Genomic DNA, 22,455 nt, shown 5'->3' with positions numbered 1-22,455 from the left:
GAGACTTACGGAGGCCCCAGTGCAAGCACCGTGTGGATACACGGAGTGACACGCAGCAGATAAAAACCTAAAAATGGTGCATGGCCTAGCATGGTGGCTCACGCCTGAAATCCCAGAACTCTGGGAGGCTGAGGGGGGTGGATCACTTGAGCTCACAAGTTCGAGGCTGCAGCGAGCCATGCCTGTATCACTGCACTCCAGCCTGGGCAACAAAGTGAGACCCTGTTTCAACAAAAAAAGCTTTAAGGTGGTTTTCTCTGGGGCTCTGGAGATGTGGGAGGGCAAGCACGTTTTGCCTTCTGTATCTTCTGCAGGGGGTAACTTTTTAAAAACTTTGTGTACATATAACTCACATCATTAAAAGGTGGGTGGGGGGAATCATCCTGGAGCTACTGAGCACTGACTTTAGGGTGGACGCCATCGTCAGCAGCTGAAGGGAGGCCTGTCCAGTCCTCATCGACACCTCCTGGGAGGCAGGGGAGGGGAAGCCTGCTCAGGACTCCAAAACTGCAGTCACAGAATGCCGGCTCAGGCCTGACATCTCCCAGACCGAGAATGTGGAGGGGGTCACAGTCAACATTTCTGGCCAAGGAGCTGTGGTTCCCACATGACCCATTCTGAATCAGAAGGAAGATTCTGGGCAGGAGGAGACTTTGGAGGTGGAGGAAATGGCTTTGTCGTCCGCCCCCCGACAACAGGCCATGCCAGCCCCATCTGTCCTCCGTGTCGGGTGGAGGAGCCAAGAGCTCCCGGCCCTCGGTGGCCATGCCTCTCCTTGGGTGGCGTTGGCGTGTGGCCAGATGCTTCCTGGACGTGGAAGAATGGCATCAACCTCGGCACCAGTTCAGGGGCGTGATGGTAAGTCCGCAGGAGCTCCAGTCTGAGCTCTCCCTGCACGGTGCCTGGTGCATGCAGGGGCACAGAAGAGCATCCGGGGAGCCTTGGAGACGTTGTTTGGGAAGCAAGAACTGTGCATGCAGAACCAGCGACGGGATGGGCTTGAACGTGACTAAAGCAAACACAAGCCGTGCAGATGGGAGACGAGGCCTCTGGGAAGGAACACATTGCTATGGGCCAAAATAGTCAGGGAGCACGTTGGGCAGAGGAGGCAGGAGCCACACCTGTGAGGAAGCAGAATTTCTCCACGCATGTCCATCCCGGCATCCCGCTTTCCTCTCGCTCACCTTCAGGACGTGGCTCTCTGCGTGGGGTGGTCTTCCAGGGAGCGGGAAATGTAACGCTTCCCAAGAGCATCCGAAATCTTGCAGCACCATTCCACCTGCTTCCCACCATGGAGAAAACAGAGGTCCCAGCAGAGTGTGACTGACTTAGAGATGTGTTTCAGCCAGTCTAGGGTCAGGACAGGATCCCGAACTTCATCCTCTCCAGCTCCTCCTCCGCCACACCTCATAGATAATTCACGGAACCCTTAAAGAACCACGCAGACACAGAGCCTGTCCTCCCATCCCCACGATGGTGTCTCCTGGGGACATTTTGCTCCCCCGTTCCTCCTGGCTGGGGTCCGAGCTAGTTGTGTGACTAGACCCGTGAGTTTGCTTGTGTGGATGAACTGACTGACTGTGTGTTTCTCTCCTCCACTAGGAACTCTATAAAACAGCGATTGAGTTTCTGAAGCTGGAGAAAATCGAGGTTGGGGGCGTGCGTGGGAACCTCCTGGGTAATCTGGTGACCCAGATCTACGACGAGGTCTTTGAGCTGGTGAAGGTTTTTGCTGACTGCAAATACGATCCCTTGGACCCTGGAGACTCGGTAGGTCTCAGGCACCCCCCTCAGTGCCAGCTTAGGGGAGTGGTGGACGTGCCTGAGGAGTGGGGAGAGTACCAGGTGATCCCAACACTTGGAAAACCGTGCAGAGCGGTCCCTGTGACAGTGAGCACGTATATTCAGCTGCGGCTCAGTCCTGAGTCACCTTGGCAGGGACGGGGGCTGCAGAGGGTGCCTGCGGCTTGCTCTGCGTGCCGATTACAAGGCTGGTGTTTCCATTTGCTTTTAGAGTTTTGACCGTGATTATGCTGATTTTGAGATCAAAATCCAAGACCTGGATAGGAGGCTGGCCACGATCTTTTGCCAAGCGTTTGATGACTGCAGCTCTATCGAGTCCTCTGCAAAGGTAAGCGTACGGTGGGGACTCGGGTGACCTGGAGGCTGGCACCGTGGTGCTGGATTCGTGCTGAGAACGATGCAGACCATCTCATCCTCTCCACGTAGAGCCGATGCCCAGGGAGGGAGGGCCCTTGCTCCTGCGCCTCGGAGCCAGTCAGCAGTGAACACCTGGTGTGGGTCCTGATGCTTCTCACTGCCATGTCTTAGAGGAAGAGGAGCCAGGGAGCGTCAGGTGGCATTCTTTTACTGATACTTCTTGTGCTCACTAAGAAGAAGGGGGCCGTTTATTCTTGATTCAGTTTTCCCTCTGTTTGAAAGGAGTAGGAGTTACAGAGGCAAAGTTGCTGTAAAAATGAAATTCACACAGATTTTGGTCCACCGAGGTGAATTTATACAGTGACTTTATCCGTTCAGGCCACGATGGCAAATTGCTGTAGACCGGTGGCTTAAACAACAGACGTTTCATTTCTCAGTTCTGGAGGGTAGGAAGTCCAGCACACGCAGGGGTCTGGGGAGGGTGTACCTCTGTTCCTAGACAATCGTCTTTTAATTTGGTCCTTACATGGCAGAAGGGGCAAGGGAGGTGTCTGGGGTCTCTATTTAGTTTTAGTTTTATGATTGTTTGTTTTTTCTTGAGACAGAGCCTTGCTCTATAGCCCAGGCTGGAGTGCAGTGGTGTAATCTCAGCTCACTGCAACCTCTGCCTCCTAGATTCAAGTGATTCTCCTGCCTCAGCCTCCCTAGTAGCTAGAATTACAGGCACCTGCCACCACACCCAGCTAATTTTGCATTTTTACTAGAGACGGGGGGGCGGGGTTTCACCATGGTGGGCTGGTCTCAAACTCCTGACCTTAAGTGATCTGCCTGACTTGGCCTTCCAAGGTGCTGGGATTATAGGCATCGGCCACCATGCCCGGCCTAGTTTAAGTTTTTGTAGAGAGAAGGTTTTGTCTTGGCCTCTCAAAGTACTGGGATTACCGACCAAGGCTCCCTGCCTTGGCCTCCCAAAGTGCTTGGATTACAGATGTGGGCCACCATCCCTGGCCTTTTAATTTTTATTTTGGTAGAGATGGCATCTCGCTATGTTGCCAGGGCTGGTCTCAAACTCTTGGACTTGAGTAATCCACCCACCTCAGCCTGGGATTACAGGGCACTCATCCCCTTCATAAGGCCCTACTCTCCTGACCAAATCACCTCCCAAAAGTGATTCTTTTTTTTGTTTTTTTTTTTTTTGAGACAAAGTCTTGCTCTGTCACCCAGGCTGCAGTGCAATGGCGCGATCTCGGCTCACTGCCATCTCCACCTCCCAGGTTCAAGTGATCCTCCTGCCTCAGCCTCCCGAGTAGCTGGGATTGCAGGCGTGCGCCACTATGCCCAGCTCACTTTTATATTTTTAGTAGAGACAGGGTTTCACTATGTTGATCAGGCTGCTCTCAAACTCCTGACCTTGTGATCTGCCCACCTTGGCCTCTCAAAGTGCTGGGATTATAGGCGTGAGCCCCTGCATCTGGCCAGACCCCACTTTCTAATGTCATCACCTTGGGGGCAAGGATTTCAACACATAAATTGGGGGGAACAAAATCACTGAGTCCAAAGCACAGAGCCCTCAACTCCGAGAGGAAGGGAGGAAACGCTGTGCTGTTCTCAGGAGCTGTCTCTGGGTCATGGGGCTAAGGCCACTCTTTGTACTCTTCTGAGACTTCCAAGTTGTGTGCCTTAAGTGGATAGTACGTTATCATTAGACAAAAAGAAATCCTATGAACAAAAGCATTTTAACAAATAGATCATAGAAAAGAGCTAAAACCCCTAGAAAACAGGCCAGGTACTATGGCTCATGCCTGTAATCCCGGCACTTTGGGAAGATGGAGCAGGCGAATCTCTTGAGGACAGGAGTTCGAGACCAGCCTGGCCAACATGATGAAACCCATCTCTACTGAAAATACAAAAGTTAGCTGGGCGTGGTGGTATTCACCTCTAATTTCAGCTACTTGGTAGGGTGAGGTAGGAGACTTGTTTGAACCCTGTCAAGGGTTGCTTGAATCATGTCACTGCTCTCCAGTCTGGGCAACAGAGGGAGACTCTGTCTCAAAATAACAAACAAAAAAAATCACAGGCTTTGTGGCCTAAACCATAAAATGGTGTTAACTTACAGTTCTGTAGATCAGAAGCTCAGCTGCAGATCTTGCCTAGCCGACACCAGGTGTCAGCAGCCTGGGCTCCTTTCTGGATACTCTAGGATAGAATCCATTTTCTTCTGTCTCTCTCTCTCTCTCTCTTTTTTTTTTTTTTTTTTTTTGAGACAGAGTCTTGTTCTGTCACCCAGGCTGGAGTGCAGTGAAGCGATTATAGCTCACTGCAGCCTCGACCTCCCAGGCTCAAGTGATCCTCCTGCCTTGGCCTCCCTAGTTGCTGGGACCATACGCAGGTGCCACCATGCATGCCAAATTTTTTATTTTTCATGGAGATGACATCTCACTATATTGCCCAGGCTGGTCTTGAACTCCTGGCCTCAAGGGATCCCCCTCTACCTTGGCCTCCCAAAGTGCTGGGATTACAGGCATGAGCCACCACACCTGGCCTACATTCCATTTTCTTGTCCTTTTGGGGGATTGGCAGAATTAAGTTCCTTGCTGTTGTAGGACTGGGATATGTGTTCCCTGTATCCTCGCTGCCTCGCACCTAAGGACCATTATCAGCTTCTAGAGGCTGCCCCAAATCCTTAACTCAAGAGCCCCTTCATCCATCTTTATAGGGGCCAGCTGAGTCCCTCCAGTCCTGGAACTTCTCCCGCCTCTACTCTCATTAATACATCTCTCTGACTGACTCTTCTGCCTCCCTCTTCCACTTCTAAGGGCTGTTGTGATTAGACTGAGCCTGTGTGGACAGCCCAGAGTTCTGGGCTTGACTGTTTCCCGGGCCTCGATCTGAACCCCTGGCCAGACCAGCTCCCATGACTGTGAAGGTGATCGGGTTGGCCTGGGCAGCCTGGGGGTGTGGTCATCTTTCAGGAGGATGTCAGGGCTGAGACCCCTGAGGACAAAGATTCTCCCCGACAAATGTCCGGAGGTTCTCTTCGCCTTTTGAACGTTCTTGCAAAAATGCAAATACAAGGGAATTTGAAGCTCTGCAAATGTAAGGATCAAGTACGTCTTGGATGGAGTTAGTGTTCCAGGCAGAATCTCAATGAATGCAAATTAATACAGCACCTCCTTGCTGTTGTTGAAACAATTATTCAATTATACCTGTTAAAGCAAGATGAGGCTGATTGATTCATACCTTACTCATGATTTATACCATCGCAGTAGAGGCAGGCATAGGGAGAGAAAGATACAGCACAGGCACGTAGGAATTTCTAGTGGAGGAGCTGAGCGGGGCTCAGTAGATGGAAAATTACTTAGAGGTGACATCAGGGGTTGGGGCTTTCTGGCTAAACCCACTTCACGATTCTTGCTGGAGGCAGGTTAGGGTCATCAGACATCCCCTGTGGGATGGTGGAGGATGGAGAACCTGATGAGAATCTTTGGTCAAGCAAAGAATCTTTGTCAATGTTTCCTTCCTCAGAGGGCTCTTCCCCAGGTGGCTGCGTCCCTGGTTGCGGGGCCTCACTCTCTCCCTTCCGCTCCAATGCCCCAGGCTGGTCTCTTCAGCAGCAGCCTGCCTTCCCTTCTCAGCACCGCCCCTGCATTCAGTTGTGTACTGATTTCTGTGTGTCGTCTTCCCAACTAGAATGTAAACTCCCTGAGGGCAGGCACTGGATTTGAGTTCCCTTAGAACTAAGCCTAGCACAGGGCAGGTGCTTTTGGGTGTTTCCTGCAGTGCAGAACTGGCTTTCTCTGAGGGAGGCTGGTGGTTGTGGATGTTACCGGGGGGGTGGTTTAGGTACAGGGTGAGCCTTCCACATGGAGCCTCTGACGGATAACACAAAAGCGTTAGGCTGCCCCAGTGCAGAAGAGTTCCAGTGGAGCCAATCCTTTCATTTGGAAACCTCACACAGGGGACTCCAGAATTAAAGATGGGGCAGTGGCACATGGGCCGGTCCTCCAGCCAGGGCCAGATGAGTCCCCCCAATCTCACTGGCCCCAAAGCCACGTGGAGATTTCAAACCCTACATCTAGTTTCGAACGACCGGAAGAGCAGATAAGGACCAGCGCACGGGTCTGGGCTGAGCCTCCACCGGACTTCACTGGGGGTCCAGCGGTGGGGAGGGAGCTGGGTTGAGGAGTCGTACTTCATGAGCCCTCGGGGGCCCTAGGCCCCTACCCTGTGAGGAGCAGGAGGTCCTGGAAGAAACCCAGTCCCCGCCTCTGCAGAACCAGCCAGGGAGGAACAGATGCAGTCATCCCGCCCCAGGCTTTATTTCCCCCCACACCTGTTAGGGTCCAGAGAGGCTTCTGTGCTCTAAAAGAATGAATCTCTTAAAAAATGTTAACTGTATGTTTATGTTCAATTCAAAACAAAGAAGAGGCGAGGGGAGAGAACTCTGGTGACCCACATCCATCTCCATCCGTCCGTGTTCTTTGACCTGAGAACATGTCTCCCGGTTTGCCAGCCCTGTGCTCTAATTAGGTCGGTCCCTGGGTACTCTCCCTCCTGTCTCTTCCATCCCCTGCCCGTTCCCACGTTAGTTCCCATTGTCGGCAACTCACACGCAGCCAGGAACGTTCTAGAGCCATTTTCCACGTGAGCTCCTCTTGGCAGTAAATAGAATTTGCTTCCTTTCCAGAAGCCATTAAGCCAAAAACTACATAAACATGAAAGGCAGGAGAGAGAAATGAGAAGAGAGAGAGAAAAAAGAATGCGGGGAGAGGATGGTCATAAACCATTTAGAGCAGGTGTCCCCAAACTACCGCCCAAGGGCCGCATGCGGCCCCCTGAGGCCATTTATCCGGCCCCCCCGCCGCACTTCAGGAAGGGGCACCTCTTTCACCGGTGGTCAGTGAGAGGAGCACAGTATGTGGCGGCCCTCCAGCGGTCTGAGGGACAGTGAACTGGCTCCCTGTGTAAAAAGTTTGGGGACGCCTGATTTAAAGGAACATTTTTTTTCTTCCAATTGTCCCATGTCAGTTCTTTGAAGAAAAGAAGCTGTTGACCGAATATGTCAGCAGGCGACCGTCAAGGAAGTGGGTAGGTGGCAAGACGCGGGCGTTTCCGTGTCTGCCTGAGAGTCCATATCTGTTCCATTTGCACAACCCACGCTACAAATAGGTCCAAGGGCGACAAGAAGTTTTTTCCTCAGCCCAGGAGAAATCAGAATTTGGGTAAGGAAGATTTGAACAATTTTGAAAAATGCAATTAATGTAAAAATAGCCACAATTGGCCGGGCGCGGTGGCTCACACCTGTAATCCCAGCACTTTAGGAGGCTGAGGCGGTTGGATCACGAGGTCGAGAGATCGAGACCATCCTGGCCAATATGGTAAAACCCCATCTCAACTAAAAACACAAAACTTGGCTGGGCATGGTGGCACATACCTGTAATCCCAGCTACTCAGGAGGCTAAGGCAGGAGAATCGCTTGAACCCAGGAGGCAGAGGTTGCAGTGAGCCGAGATCATGCCACTGCACTCCAGCCTGAGTGACAGAGCAAGACTTCATCTCAAAACAAACAACAACAAAAACCCTGCAATCTTGCATTTGGGAAATCTGTGCTTTTGAGGGCCTGAAAAGCTTCCCTTTCTTGGCAGTCATGTTTTGGTCTTTCCTCCAGTGGCCATTTCTAGGGACGGTGGTCACATTTCTCAGACCAGAGTCTGGGGCGAGTTCGAGACTTGGGCTCACCGCAGCAGGTCTGGGCCCTCTGGCCACGGGTTGTGGCAGCCCCGGGAAACTCACAAGGATTTCCAGCTCAGACCCAGCCCTTGGGGACCCTGTGTCCTGTGAGATTGTCTTCCCTGTCTTGGATCCCCCACCCACTTTGACCCCCAGAGCTTTTTCAGAGCAAAACACATTTCCTGATGGTGGTTTTCCTGCCTGAGCTGCCCCTGAGAGGGTCAGTGCTCCTCCTAAGAGGCATAGTTCTTGTGAACTATTATTTCTCCATTTATCTTTTTGAAACGGAGTTTTGCTGTGTTGCCCAGGCTACAGTGCAGTGGTGCAATCTCAGCTCACTGCAACCTCTGCCTCCTGGGTTCAAGCATTTCTCCTGCCTCAGCCTCCCAAGTAGGTGGGATTACAGGCGTGCACCACCATGCCCAGCTAATTTTTGTATTTTTAGTAGAGACGGGGTTTCACCATGTTGGTCAAGCTGGTCTGAAAATCCTGACCTTGTGATCCACCTGCCTCGGCCTCCCAAAGCGCTGGGATGACAGGTGTGAGCCACCCGCCCAGCCTCTTCATGTATCTTTATTAGAGTGGAAGCCCAGGTATATAAATGCAACATTAGGGCGACTTTAAAATTGTTTACGCTGGGCATGGTGGCTCACGCCTGTCATCCCAGCACTTTGAGAGGCCGAGGCAGGTGGATCATGAGGTCAAGAGATCAAGACCAGCCTTTCCAACATGGTGAAACCCCATCTCTACTAAAAATACAAAAAATTAGTTGGGTGTGGTGGTGGGTGCCTATAATCCCAGCTACTTGGGAGGCTGAGGCAGGAGAATCACTTGAAACCCGGAAGGCAGAGGTTGCAGCGAGTTGAGATTGCACCATTGCACTCTAGCCTGGGCGACAGAGTGAGACTCTCTCAAAAAAAAATTGTTTAATTATAGTTGTTTTGGGGTTCTTTTGTTTGTTTTTTTTTCCGGAGACAGAGTCTCTGTTGCCCAGGCTGGAGTGCAATGGTGAAATCTGGCTCACTGCAGCCTTCACTTCTGGGGCTCAAGTAATCCACCCACCTCAGCCCTCCTGAGTAGCTGGAACTATAAGCACATACCCAAAAGAATAGAAAAAAATGGACCCAATTAATTTTGTGTATTCTTTCTGCTTTTTTCTTGTACAAACAGGATTTTGCTATGTTGCCAGGCTGGTCTTGAACTCCTGGGCTCACGTGATCCTCCTGCCTTGGCCTCCCAAAGTGTTGGGATTATAGGTGTGAGCCATGGTGCCCAGCCTATTTTTTAATGGTGTAAATCTTCCTTACCAGAATTCTGATTTCTCCTGGGTTTAGAAAAAACTCTTGTAGCCCTTGGACCTGTTTGAACTGTGGGATTACAAGCCAAGTATTTGCGGACTCGGACTAAGTCCGTGGGAAAAGCAGAAAGGCAACCCCTGAGCCTGCTGACACGCACAGCAAGGTTCCGATGGGTTTTGTTTTGGCAAGGCGTGTTTTGTCCACGGCCACAGGCTGGGGAAGGGGAGGGGACTCTGGTGAAGAGACCTCCTTCTCTTTTCTCCCCAGCTCCTGTACATGTGTGGGGGCCTCCTGGAGCGGCCCCTGATTCTCGCCGAGGTGGCGCCCAGGTATTCGGTCATGCTGGAGCTGTTTGACGCTGAGCTGGACAATGCCAAGATCTTGTATGATGCCCAGATGGCGGCCTCCGAGGAGGGGAACATCCCCCCCATCCACAAAAACATGCCTCCTGTGGCCGGCCAGCTCAAGTGGAGCCTGGAGCTGCAGGAGAGGCTGGAGGTGTCCATGAAACACCTGAAGTACATCGAGCACCCGTGAGTCTCAGCCCTGGCCGGGGGCAGGCGGGGCCAGGCACCCTGCCTCCATGGCATGGGAGAGGGAGAGAAGCTGTTCCAGCCCTGGGCTGCACCACCCCTCCCGTCCACCAAACCGTTACCTCCCTTTTCCCCTGCGGAGAAAAGGCCACAGGGGAGGATGGGCTACTCTGCTTTGGCCTTGTTGGGTGTAGATGTCACCTGGACATCCAGACAGAGGCACTGGGTGGGCAGGTGGATACGGAAGTCTGGAAGTCATGAGAGAGGCTGGGGTTGGGGACGTAAATGTGGGAGCATCCATGCATAGATGATACTTGCAGGCGTGACATTGGGTGGCATCCCACCTCATTCAGTTGAGCAAAAGCCCAGAGGAGACCCCATCCAATCTGCCCTCCTCTCCTGAACGCCTTCTCGGCGGGAGTGCACAGGGGCAACCTGGCTGATTCCCCGGAGCACTTGCCCGTCAGCCTGGTAGGCGTGAGGACCACCCAGGCAGGAACAGGTCGAGGCCGTGTATGCAGTCGGCTGACGTACTATCGCGTGCACTTGGCCGAGGCTCCTGGACGGCCAGGGACTGGGGAGGCTTCCTGTGGACCCACGAAGCTTCCAGGGCTGCCTGTGGGGAGCTGGGCACTGCGTGGGCTCTGTTTTGGCCTCCTGGGCCTGTGGCTGCAGACTGCAGGTCAGAGCTGTGTTTGAACATTTGCTCTGGCCGCTGCTCGTCTGGTTTTTCAGTCTGTGAGCCTTGAGTGAATGAATGGCCGGCCGCCTCGGCGCCGCAGATCAGGCAGCCGCCGTGAGACGCGCCGGGGAGGCCCCGCCGGTGTCCCGTGGGGCCCCACCTTCCCGCTCCATTCCAGGGTCATGTCTGGCGTGGAGGCCAAGCTGATATATGAGAAGTATGACGAGATGATGGAGCTGCTGAGGCGCCACCGCGAGAAGGTGTACCAGCAGTGGGTGGTGGGCGTGGACCGGGACTGCCACTTCAACCTCGGGCAGCCGCTGATTCTGCGGGATGCTGCCAGCAACCTCATCCACGTCAACTTCAGCAAAGCGGTGGGTGCCGGGAGTGGGGACCGTGTCAAAGGCTCCCCTTGCGAGCTGGGGGAGGGGCTGCTAAGGCCCCCTCAGCACAGATTTATGGAGCTCGATGCTTAGATCGTGGTTAGCCAAAAACCTTACTTCCTTTTCCTACTTTCTTTCTTTCTTCGAGATGGAGTCTTGCTCCGTCGCCCAAGTGCCATGGTGCTGTCTGGCTCACCGCAACCTCCGCCTCCTGGGTTCAAGCAATTCTCCCATCTCTGCCTCTCGAGTTGCTGGAATTACAGGCACCTGCCACTATGCCCAGCTAATTTTTGTATTTTTAGTAGAGACGGGGTTTCTCCATGTTGGCCAGACTGGTCTCAAACTCCTGACCTCAGGTGATCCGCCCGCCTTGGCCTCTCAAAGTGCTGGCATTACAGGTGTGAGCCACCGTGCCCGGCCCTAAAGCTTTACTTTCTAAGTACGTCCAGGGTGTATTGAAGACATGAGGCAAAGCAGGAGCATCTTTGACAATAGCTTCAGTGAGTGTCTTCTTGAAAGCATTCCTGAGGAAACATCTATTTGAAATTGAAAAAAAAAAAAAAGTCTTTGCTGAATCTAGATGAATGCGCTGGGTGGTCAAGGCAGGCACGCTGGGGAGAATCCACGCTCGTGGGCTGTGGGCTGTGGGTTCCGTGGATAAAACCCAGAAAGTTCAGACAAACAGAGCATGGAACAGAATTCCTACAAGCACTGCTCCTAGAGCTGCCCAACCTGCAGCCGGCAGGGCAGAGAAACCAGAGATGCGGTTCTTCTTTGGAAATCTTCCCATTCACTAAAATTCGTTCTTTAATTCACTGAATACTGAGTACCTACTGTGTGTCTGTGCTTGGGATAAATTCATGAGCCAGAGAGCCAGAGATCTCTGTCTGTCCTGCCCTCCTGGAGCTGACTTCCTAGCAGGAGGGCAGGGAGGATGATCAGTTAGCATTGATGAGAGCCAAGTATGTAACACAGTAGAAGGTGGAAAGTGTTCCGCAGAAGGAAGGGCGGGGTGGGGGTGGGGTGGGGTAAGAAGATCAGTAGAGCTGGTGGAAGGGGCAGGTACAATCCTAGATGTGAGCGGAGACTTGTGGGAGGTCAGAGTGCCACCAAGTAGAGATGGACAGAGTCCACGGCTGAAGCAAAGGCCAGGAGGAGCGAGGAGGCCAGTAGGGCAGGGGAGTGGGCAGAGGGGAGGTCGTAGGAGAAGAGGTGACAGGTGATGAAGAAGGGTCCCGTGGACCACAGAGGGACTTGGGGTTTGGTTTGAGCAAGATGGCACCCACCACAGGGTTTCAGGCAGAGGCGTGCCTCGATTAGGTTTCTGTTTGTAAGGGATCCCTCTCCACGCTGTGGGGTGTGTAGATTGAAGAGAGCTGGGGCTGAGGGAAAGAGCAGGAAAATCAGTTAAGAGTCTCTTGCCACAATCCAGGCAAGAGGTGACAGCTAGGAGGTGGTGACTGGAACCAGAGTGGCAGCGGTGAAGATGGTGACGAATGACTGGACTTGCTCGTAGTGCCATGGAGACTCCTGGTGGGTTGGAAATGGAACGTGATTGGAAGAGGGGAGTCAGTCCCAGGGTTTTGGGATCAGGTGACTAGAAGGGGAGAACTGCCATCAGCCAAGAGGGCAGCTGGAGGTGGCAGGTGGGGCAGGCCACGGGGAAGGATGGGCTACTCTGCTTTGGCCTTGTTGGGTGTGAGGTGTCACCTGGACATCCAGACAGAGGAGCTGAGTAGACAGGTGGATCCAGAAGTCTGGAAGTCACGAGAGGTTGGGCTTGGAGACGTAAATGTGGGAGCCATCCACACATAGATGGCACTTGTAGGTGTGACACTGGGTGACATCCCACCTCACTCAGTGGAGATGACAGATGGGCTGGCTGGTCAAGGCAGCCATGACATTGGATGACATCACACCTCATTCAGCTGAGAGTCAATTGAGAAGGACCAAGCTCTGTGGCTCCCCATCATGGACATCTTGAGATGGTTGAAAGAGACAAATAATGGTGACCAGGCATGTCTAGTGTCCTGGAAGCCAGGAGGACACTGTGTACCCAGGAGGAAAGGTTGTCCACTGATGAGGGCTCCCATGAGATGAAACCCATGACGTGACCCGTGGATTCAGCAACTGGGAGGCTGTCTCAACTTTGAGAATAGCTTTGCGGACAGAAGTACTGCTGGAAGGGATGTCTCTGTTGTTGATCTCTTGGGTTATAACCAGGTGGGAGGAGAGAGAATAGGGAAGGCCAAATCCTAGGGAGGACACAAGGAAAGCCCCCAAGTCTTACTCTAAACCATCTGGGGGTAGTGGGAGGAGAAGACAGAGATAAGAAAATTAGGATGATGTCAGCCAGCTGTGTGATAATGATGATGTCATCCACCCATGTGATTATGTCAGCCACCCATGGTGATGACAATGTCAGCTACCCATGAGGGTGATGTCAGTGCTTTTTAGCTCTGTATCAGCCAACAGGGTGAAAATGTCCTGGTCTTGCCAGCATCACTGCCTCCCACCAACTTTGAGGTCCCTCAGGCTGTCAAAACATCCCAGGAGCAGACGCTCATTTCTGTTGCTGAACACTGCACCGTTGACGTGACCTGCTCACACGTTCTTTGATCTTCATTTGTCGTTTAGTTGGTAGCAGTTCTGAGAGAAGTCAAGTATTTGAATTTCCAGCAACAAAAAGAGATTCCAGACAGTGCGGAGAGTCTGTTCTCAGAGAACGAAACCTTCCGGAAGTTTGTGGGCAATTTGGAGCTCATCGTTGGCTGGTATAATGAGGTGAGTTGGTGTTAGGCCTCAGGCAGCTTGGTTTTGTTTCTTGTTTGCCAAGTTTCAGTTTTTGTTTATAACTAATGCCAGTGTAAGATCTCCAAGTGGAGCAGAATGAAATGAGTGTATTTTAATATTCACACGTGGTTCAAGCCTCTCTTCGTTAGTCATGCAAATAGCAGCAAAGATAGTGATGACTCACAACAGCTGATGATGGATTTGTTATTCCTCCTGGACTCTGGCTTATGTTACATGATTTTATTTTATTTTATTTTTTTGAGACAGTCTCGCTCTGTCACCCAGGCTGGAGTGCAGTGGCACAACGTCGGCTCGCTACAACCGCTGCCTCCTGAGTTCAAGCAATTCTCCTGACTCCACCTTCCCGAGTAGCTGGGATTACAGGCGTGCACCACCACACCCAGCCGGTGATGGTAAAATACAAATAATTTTTTATTTTTGGTAGACACAGGGTTTCACCACGTTGGCCAGGCTGCTCTTGAACTCCTGACCCCAGGTGATCTGCCTGCCTCAGCCTCCCAAAGTGCTGGGATTACAGATGTGAGCCAGTGTTCCTGGCCAATTACATGATTCTTTATAGATCCCTTTATCCTCCTGAATATATTTTGGATAATATTAAGGTCATTCAACATTGCTTCCATGATTTCCATTAAAGTGAGGAGGACGGGATGGGCATTTCCTGGAACCCAGAATAGCATTATCATAAGGAAGCTGTGTGTGAGGGGCTGGGAGGTGGCGGTCCCCACGCAGCTCTTTGGTTCAAGAACTTCTTTTTGTGTTGACATCCATCTGATCTAGGGGCCTGACACAGTAACCACAAGAGGCTGATTGTGGAAGAACTTCCCAGTAATTCTGGGAGGTGGGGGCGGTCCCATCTAGCAACACAGGGCTTGTTCAGAGCATCTCCCAGCTGGCATGAGAGCCTGGAAACCGAGTCAGGAACCAGAGGGAATAACCTCATCCGTGTTCTTGTCTGTCTGTCTGCTTCCACTCGGCCAATTATTTTGAGTTAATCCACATTGCCGCATGCAGCAGCTTTCTTTTTAAATCTCTGAGTCAGTTTTATCGTGGAGAAGCAGTGTGTTGCATGGATATAGCACTGTTTATCCATTCCTCTGTTGATGGACATTTGGGTGGTTTTCAGTTTTGGCTTTTACAAGTAACGTTGCTGCGGACATCCCTGTACAATCGGAAGGGGCCCGGGGCCCAGAGAGTGTGGCCGGGGGCTCAGCGAGCAGCCACTGGGCCTGTTTTCCTTCTACACACCCTTTCTTATGGACTCCACTCATAGATCCTGGGAAAGGTGACCGTTTGTACCACACAACCTTGACCCCACTCCAGGCCGCAGCAGAGCGGGGCCAACGTGGACGCTGTTCATTTCCTGTTGCTGCTGTAACAAACCACCACAAACTGAGTGGCTTCAAACAGCACATACTTTCTGCCCTCTAGTTCTGGAGGTCGGAAGTCCTGAATCTGTTTCATTCTGCTGGAGACAAGGCGTCAGCTGGGTTGCCTCCTCCTAGAGGGTCAAGGGGATGGTCTGTCTCCTGATCTTTTCCAGCATCTGGAGGGTGCTCTTTCCTGGGCTCCTGACTGTGTATTAGTCAGAATTCTCCAGAGAAACAGAACCAATGAGATAGGTAAATGGAAGGAGGGAAGGAGGGAGGGAGGGAGGCATGGATGGATAGATAGGTAGATAGGCAAGCAGGTAGATGGATGGATGGGTAGATGTAGATGGATGGATGAATGGATGGATAGCTTAGATGGATGGACAGACAGATACAGACATAGACGTGTATATTTGGAGATTTATTGTGAGGAATTGCCTCATGCAGTTATAGAGGTTAAAAAGTCTTACAGCCTGCCCTCTGCAAGTTGGAAACTCAGGCAAGTAGGTGGTATCACTCACCCTGAGTCCCAAGCCTGAGAACCAGGGGAGCAGATGGTGTAAATCGCAGTCCAAAGGCCGAAGAAGATGAGACGGCCCAGCTCAGGCCCTGAGGCAGAAACAAGGGGTGAATTCCTGTCTCACCTTTTGTCCCATTCAGGCCCTCAACGATTGGATGAGAGCCACCCATGTTGGGGAGGACCATGGGCTTTCCTGAGCCCACCAATTCCAATGCTTATCTCCAGAAACACCCTCACGTGCACCCCGGAAACCATGTTCGATCTGGGCACCCCGTGGCGCAGTACTGTTGACAGAATCAGTCCTCATGGCCGTATTATTTCATGTTCAAAGCACATCACTCCAACTTCTGCTTCCGTCATCACACTGACGTCTTCTCTTCTGACCTCCTTGCCTACCTCTTTTTTTTTTTTTTTTTTTTTTTTTTAAAGACAGAGTCTTGCTCTGTCACCCAGGCTGGGGTGCGGTGGTGTGTGTGATCTTGGTTCACTGCAGCCTCCACCTCCTGGGTTCAAGTGATTCTTCTGCCTCAGCCTCCCGAGTAGCTGGGATTACCAGTGCCCATGACCATGCCCTGCTAATTTTTGTATTTTTAGTACAGACGGGGTTTTACCATGTTGGCCAGGCTGGTCTCGAACTCCTGACTTCAGGCAATCCGCCCGCCTTGGCCTCCCAAAGTGCTGGCATTACAGGTGCGAGCCACGGTGCCTGGCCTTGCCTTCCTCTTACAAGAATTCTTGAGATTGCCTTTGGCCTCCCTGGCCAATCCTGTGCACCCACATGTTCAGCCCCCATGAAGATCCTGAGGCAATCACCCCTGCAAAATCTCTTTGCCATGTGAGGTTAGGTCACAGCTTCCAGGGATTAGGGTGTGGACATCTTTGGGTGGCATAATTTCTCCTCCTATAGACCTAATCCAACAGGGGCCAACAAGATTCCCTCTCTTTCGAATCCTGGGAATTTGGAATTAGGTCCCAGAGAGGATGCATCAGTCAGATGCTGGTGAGCACAGGAGCGAATTGTACGGTCAGCCCCAGCCTCATCCACACCAGAGCCACGGAGGAGCAGAGGAACACGAGAGAGCAGGAACGCAGGCTGCAGTAGGAATGGGGCAGGTGGCCTGAGAGGCATGGGCAAGGACAGACCCCAAGGGATGGAGGAGGAGCCCTAACGTGAGCTTTCCAACGTGGGCTGTTGAACAGTAATCAGCAGGGTAGTTAAAATGGATCTCACCCCCGCCAGCTGTGTTCACTCTGAAAATTACAGAGTCACAATATTTAGCTACTTTTCTGGGCTAGTTACAGTGAGACAATACATTGCCCTCCCGAGTATCTGTGTAAGTTGTAGGCAAACCTGAAGCCCAGGCTTCACACAGGCAGAAAGACTCCCCTCCCCAGCAGCCCAGCAGGGCTCCCTGGATTCTGATCGCCAGGCGGCCCTACTGTCTTTATCCATGGTCCGTTCATTGGAAACACCACGCCTTTTTTCCAGCTGGCTAATGAGTTCACATTCTCTGTAGGGGCGGGGATGAATCTGGAAACCATCATTCTCAGCAAACTGACACAAGAACAGAAAACCAAATACTGCCTGTTTGTGCTCATAGGCGGGTGTTGAGCAATAAGAACACATGAGCACTGGGAGAGGAGCATCACACACTGGGGTCTGTTGGTGGGGGGAGCTAGGGGAGGGACAGCAGTGGGTGGGGAGGTTGGGGAGGGATAACGTGGGGAGAAATGCCAGATACAGGTGACAGGGGGATGGAGGCAGCAGACCACCTTGCCATGTGTGTACCTATGCAAGAATCCTGCGTGATCTGCACAGGTACCCCGGAACCTAAAGTAGAGTTAAAAAAATTCCATCTAAAGAGCTTTCTTCATGGACTCCAGGTGAGGTAGGAACACCGTGATTTAGTCACAGGCATGATTTAGTCCCACACTAAAGACGTGTGTTCTGAGATTCTCTCACATAAGGTGTAGTCTCGGAGCACAGCTCTGTGATTGGGAAGAGACCACTGTTCTTGTTAGCAACCCAACCCTGGTGGGCAGAATCCTGCTCCCGTCCCCTCGCTTTGCAACCTTGTCGATGCATCCTTCTGTCTGGTTTTCAGCCAGTAACTGCCCTTACACTCCATTTCTCTGCCCTACCCATTTATCCTAAAAGTTAATGGTCAGAAAACATTCGAAGGCATGGGTGTGGGTACACTATTTAAAGTATCAAAATGGGCCAGGCACAGTGGCTCACCGCTGTAATCCCAGCACTTTGGGAGGCTGAGGCAGGCGGATCACTTGAGGTCAGGAGTTTGAGACCAGCCTGACCAAGATGGTGAAACCCCACCTCTACTAAAAATACAAAAATTAGCCAGGCATGATGGTGGGCACCTGTAGTCCCAGCTACGCAGGAAGCTGAGACAGGAAAATCACTTTAACCTGGGAGGCAGAGATTGCAGCGAGCTAAGGTCATGCCCCTGCACTCCAGCATGGGTGGCAGATTGAGACTGTCTCAAAAAAAAAAAAAAAAGTACCAAAATGTATGTAAAGAATGATTCTGCAAGGCACTTCATCAGCGGGTAGTTTGTGCTTCTGATTCCATACTTCCTGTAGCAGCATCCTGAAGAAGTTATAAAACAAGGTGTTGCTTGATACAGTGAGATTCCTGGGCTCAAATGGTGCTTTATATTTAAGGGAATCATTTATAAAAACTCCCTTGTTTGTTCTGTTTTGTAAATTCAGGTTTTCAAGCATTAACTTCTTAGAGTCGGGCAAACTGCATCAAAACTGTATAGAACCTATACTATTTTTATTTTATTTTATTTTTGGGACAGAGTCTCTGTTGTCCAGGCTGGAGTGCAGTGGTGCGATCTTGGTTCACTGTAACCTCCACCTCCTGGGTTGAAGTGATTCTTGTGCCTCAGCCTCCCGGGTAGGTGGGATTACAGGCGCATGCCACCACACAGGGCTAATTTTTGTATTTTTAGTAGAGACAAGATTTCACCATGTTGGCCCAGTTGGTCTTGAACTCTTGTGACCCGCCTTTCTCGGCCACCCAAAGTGAAAACTACACTATTGTTAACACTGATCCATTAGCAACTTGAATAACTTCTCTGCAGATCCTGGGTTTTCTGTTGCATAACTAGACTTCGGGCTTTAGGCTGGGCGCCGTGACTCACACCTGTAATCCCAGGACTTTGGGAGACTGAGGTGGGAAGAGGGCTTGAGCTCAGGAGTTTGAGACCTGCCTGGGCAACATAGCAAGACTCCATCTCTATATTTTATAAAATAGATAAAAAGGTTTTGAGCTTTAGATTTATGGCCAGGGGAAAGGGTCTGAGCCCAGAAATGCTCATTAATTCATGTGTATTTCTGTGGCTTAGAATCATAAAAAGAAACCAAATACAAAAAGTTTGGGATTATATACTATGGATTTATATATTTTTTATTTTATTTTATTGTTTATTTATTTTTAGGACTTATGTATTAAAAGTAATGGTAAAGAAGGCAATTACTTTTGCACCAACCTATACGTAGTCAATTCCTAATTAGCCATGGTATGGGCTAGAAAGAGATAGGAATACTATCACATAAAACCAGTAACCGTGTACATAAATCTCAGTGATAAAAGTCATTCTAAAAGTTGGAGTGTCCTGAAATAAGATTTCCAAACAAAAAACACGAATCATCATTGGCTTGGTTGGTGTATTAGGCTGTTATATAAAGAAATAACTGACTCCTGTAATCCCAGCACTTTGGGAGGGTGAAGTGGGCGGATCACTTGAGGTCAGGAGTTCAAGACCAGCCTGGCCAACATGGTGAAACCCTGTGTCTACTAAAAGTACAAAAATTAGCCAGGTGTGGTGGCGGGTGCTTACAGTCCCAGTTGCTGGGGAGGCTGAGGCAGGAGAATTGCTTGAACCTGGGAGGCAGAGGGTGCAGTGAGCTGAGATCACATCATTGCACTTGAGCCTGGGTGACAGAGCAAGACTTCATCTGAAGAAAAACAAAACTGAGACTGGGCAATTTATAAAGAAAAGAGTTTTCACTGGCTCATGGCTCTGCAGGCTGCACAGGAGCAGAGTAGCTTCTGCTTCTGAGGGGACCTCAGGAAACTTGGGACCGTGGCAGAAGGGGAAGGGGAAGCAGGAGCCAGGATTGAGAGAGGTGGGGGAGGTGCTACCCATGTTGAAAAACCAGATTTCGTGAGAACTCATTCGCGATCCCAAGGACGGCATCAAGGGGTGGTGCTGAACGATACGTGAGATCATCGTCCCCGCGATCCGGTCACCTCTCGTGAGGCCCCACCTCCAAAACTGGGGATTATAATTCAACATGAGACCTGAGTGGGGTCTCCAGTTGGTACTGAGGAGTAAAAGTCCTTACCAGAGAACAATTTAACATCTGGTTGGGCTCGGAACAAAACCTGTAACCTCTGTTTTGCAGATAAAGACTACAGTGAAGGCAGTAGAGTATCTACTGATCAAGTCAGAATTGGAAGCAATCGATGTCAAATTATCAAGCGCTGAAACAACATTATTCTGGAATGGCGAAGGTATGGTGGGGGAGCGGGCGGCACCTTCCTACCTCCTCAGGTTGAACTTGGGGGCCCGACCTCCCCAGCGTCTGTCCCCAAACGCTGCTGGAGTGGCCACTTCTGCCTCCTGGCTGCATGGATCTGCTTTATGAGGGGCTAAAGGAGAGTTACTTCCACCTGCTTGCCCAGGCCCACAAAAGCCCATCTGTGTCATTGACAAATGGAATCTGGCAAAGACTCCCTGGGAACTGCTCAGGGGTTCCAAGACTCCCAGGCTGGGCTTGCTGGAGGCCCGAGTTCCCCTGCAGGTTTACGGAGCACGCACAGAGCGTGCACAGCTGCTGAGCAGAGCCAGTGCACATCTCGGCTAACTCAGGGCAGATGTCAGGAAAGTAGAAGGAAGTGCAGCCACGGGTCGCCTTCTTCCCTTCGTTCCACCACTGGACAAGGCAGAGGACCCCTGGCCCCTCCTCTCATGCTCCCAGAGGTGGAACCTTTTAACATGAGGCGTTTGGGGCTCCCACATGGGGTGAAGGGGCCACATATTGTCCAAACCCTACGTCCAAAGGGACACTACGTTTGTGATTCCTTGCCATTTCATTTCAGAGAACGCGCAACGATTTCTTCTGGGAATCATCTTCCAGAATAGGAGTATTTTCCCAGGGCTTTGTAGTGATGCGTGTTAAGCCAACCCAGGAAAAGGGTTTTTCCTGCCGAACTGTCCATTTTGTAAGGTTCCTTTATGCTTCCGTTGTAGGTGTGTTTCAGTACATTCAGGAGATGCGAGAAATTCTGCACAACCTGCAGAACAGGATGCAGAAAGCGAAACAAAATATAGAAGGGATTTCCCAGGCTATGAAGGTAAGCAAGGTGCAGAGCACAGAGCAGGGCTCTGGGGAGCCTGGGGCTGAAGAGAGGCCAGGGAAAGTGCTGTGATGTTCCGGGGGGTGGGGGGTGGGGGCACTGGGAGCCGCTGTGCTGTGCTCACCACTGGTAGGATGATACCAGAGTGGTCCCAGGGTACGAAGAGCCCAGTTGCTCTGTGGGATTCAGTTCTGCTCCATTCTGCTGAGCTCTGCAAGGCCCGCTGTGTGCCAGGCCAGTGTCAGGAGTAAAGGGTGCAAAGAGATCCACCAAGACTCACCCCTACTGGGAACAAGCCCATTGCTGAGTACAGAAGTGGGACCGTTGTCATTCGAGCCCCGTCCGGAGCCCGGGGGGAAATCTTTCGCTAGCCTCCTTGGTGATCTGGTCTGTCACTGGTGCTCTGATTTGCAAAAACGCCTGCAGCAATATCGCCCAAAGGAAGTTTTAAGAAATCTCTCCTCTTGTTAATTTGCAGTGTCTACTATGGAACTCTCTTTCTTTCTTTCTCTTTTTTTTGGAGACAGAGTCTCACTCTGTCGCAGCTGGAATGCAGTGGCACCAGCTTGGCTCACTGCAACCTCTGCCTCCTGGGTTCAAGTGACTCTTGTGTCTCAGCTTCCCCAGTAGCTCGGACTACAGGTGTGCACCACTATGCTCAGCTAATTTTTTCTGTTTTTAGTAGAGATGGAATTCTATCATGTTGCCCAGGGTGGTCTCGAACTCCTGAGCTCAGGCAATTTGCCTGCCTTGGCTTCCCAAAGTGGTAGGATTACAGATGTGAGCTTCTGCGCCTGGCCAACTCATGGTAATTTCAGCATCTCTGTAAAGCTCTCATCTCCAAATGCCATTGCATTCTGCGGTGCGGGGGTCAGAGCCCCTACACATAGATTTGGGGGGCACAGTTCAGCCCCTGCCAGCCCTGCCTCCTGTGCACCAGTGCTGGAGAGGCTGGCGACACTCTGGCCCCTTCCTTCATGAGCCTGCCCTGTCTGTGGTGTGTGGAGTTCTTCGTTATCTTTAGGGTCCAGAGAATGTCACCAAGGTGTCCAGACGTGTGCCTCCTTGTGTTAATGTTCCCTGGACGTCGTGACGTTCTTCCAGCCTGATGACGGCGTTGGCTCGCCAGCTCGTGGGCATGGCGTCACTCCTCCTCCCCCGCTCCCCGCCCCCCGCACCTCCCCGTCTGCTCTGGAACACAGGCTGTCTCCCCAGCATCTCCGGTCTGGGAGCCAGGTGTCTCACCTGTCTCTGCATGTGTGGCTTCTCCGTCTGTCCACTCGTTTCATGCCCAGGGGTTTCCTTCCGCCACCCGCAGTGCTCACCCAGCCTCCTCTGTGACTGTTCTCTCTCTCCTCTACGGAGCTGTTAAATCCAGAAACCAGACCCTTCAAACCCCACGGGCTTCTGAATCTTTGGCAGGGGCCGCAGCAGGTGCAGGGTCTCAGAGGGTCGGCTGCAGGCTCTTGTCGGTGGGCAGCGAGCAGGAGATGGGAGCAGGACCACCCTGGAGGCAGACCCTGTGGAGGTTCCTGCCTCCACTGCTGAGACCCCGGCTTGCCCGCTGCCCACCACAGAGGCC

At 51.6% G+C, this 22,455-nt stretch overlaps 1 protein-coding gene across 1 annotated transcript in view; it reads left to right on the top strand.

Moving 5' to 3' along the window:
- DNAH17 (dynein axonemal heavy chain 17) overlaps nt 1-22,455 on the top strand; it is a 152,742-nt gene that overhangs the window by 5,663 nt on the left and 124,624 nt on the right. Inside the window, exons 9-15 of the mRNA XM_039476322.2 lie at nt 1,603-1,770; nt 2,015-2,131; nt 9,456-9,721; nt 10,582-10,777; nt 13,424-13,570; nt 19,919-20,027; nt 20,767-20,870. Coding sequence (XP_039332256.2) covers nt 1,603-1,770; nt 2,015-2,131; nt 9,456-9,721; nt 10,582-10,777; nt 13,424-13,570; nt 19,919-20,027; nt 20,767-20,870 — 1,107 coding nt within the window. The remainder of the gene's footprint in view (nt 1-1,602; nt 1,771-2,014; nt 2,132-9,455; nt 9,722-10,581; nt 10,778-13,423; nt 13,571-19,918; nt 20,028-20,766; nt 20,871-22,455) is intronic.

Source organism: Saimiri boliviensis, chromosome 17, assembly GCF_048565385.1.
Source record: "Saimiri boliviensis isolate mSaiBol1 chromosome 17, mSaiBol1.pri, whole genome shotgun sequence".
Taxonomy (NCBI): Eukaryota; Metazoa; Chordata; class Mammalia; order Primates; family Cebidae; genus Saimiri; species Saimiri boliviensis.
The sequence above is the reverse complement of the archived record's forward strand: the minus strand, read 5'-3'. Positions and strand labels throughout refer to the sequence as shown.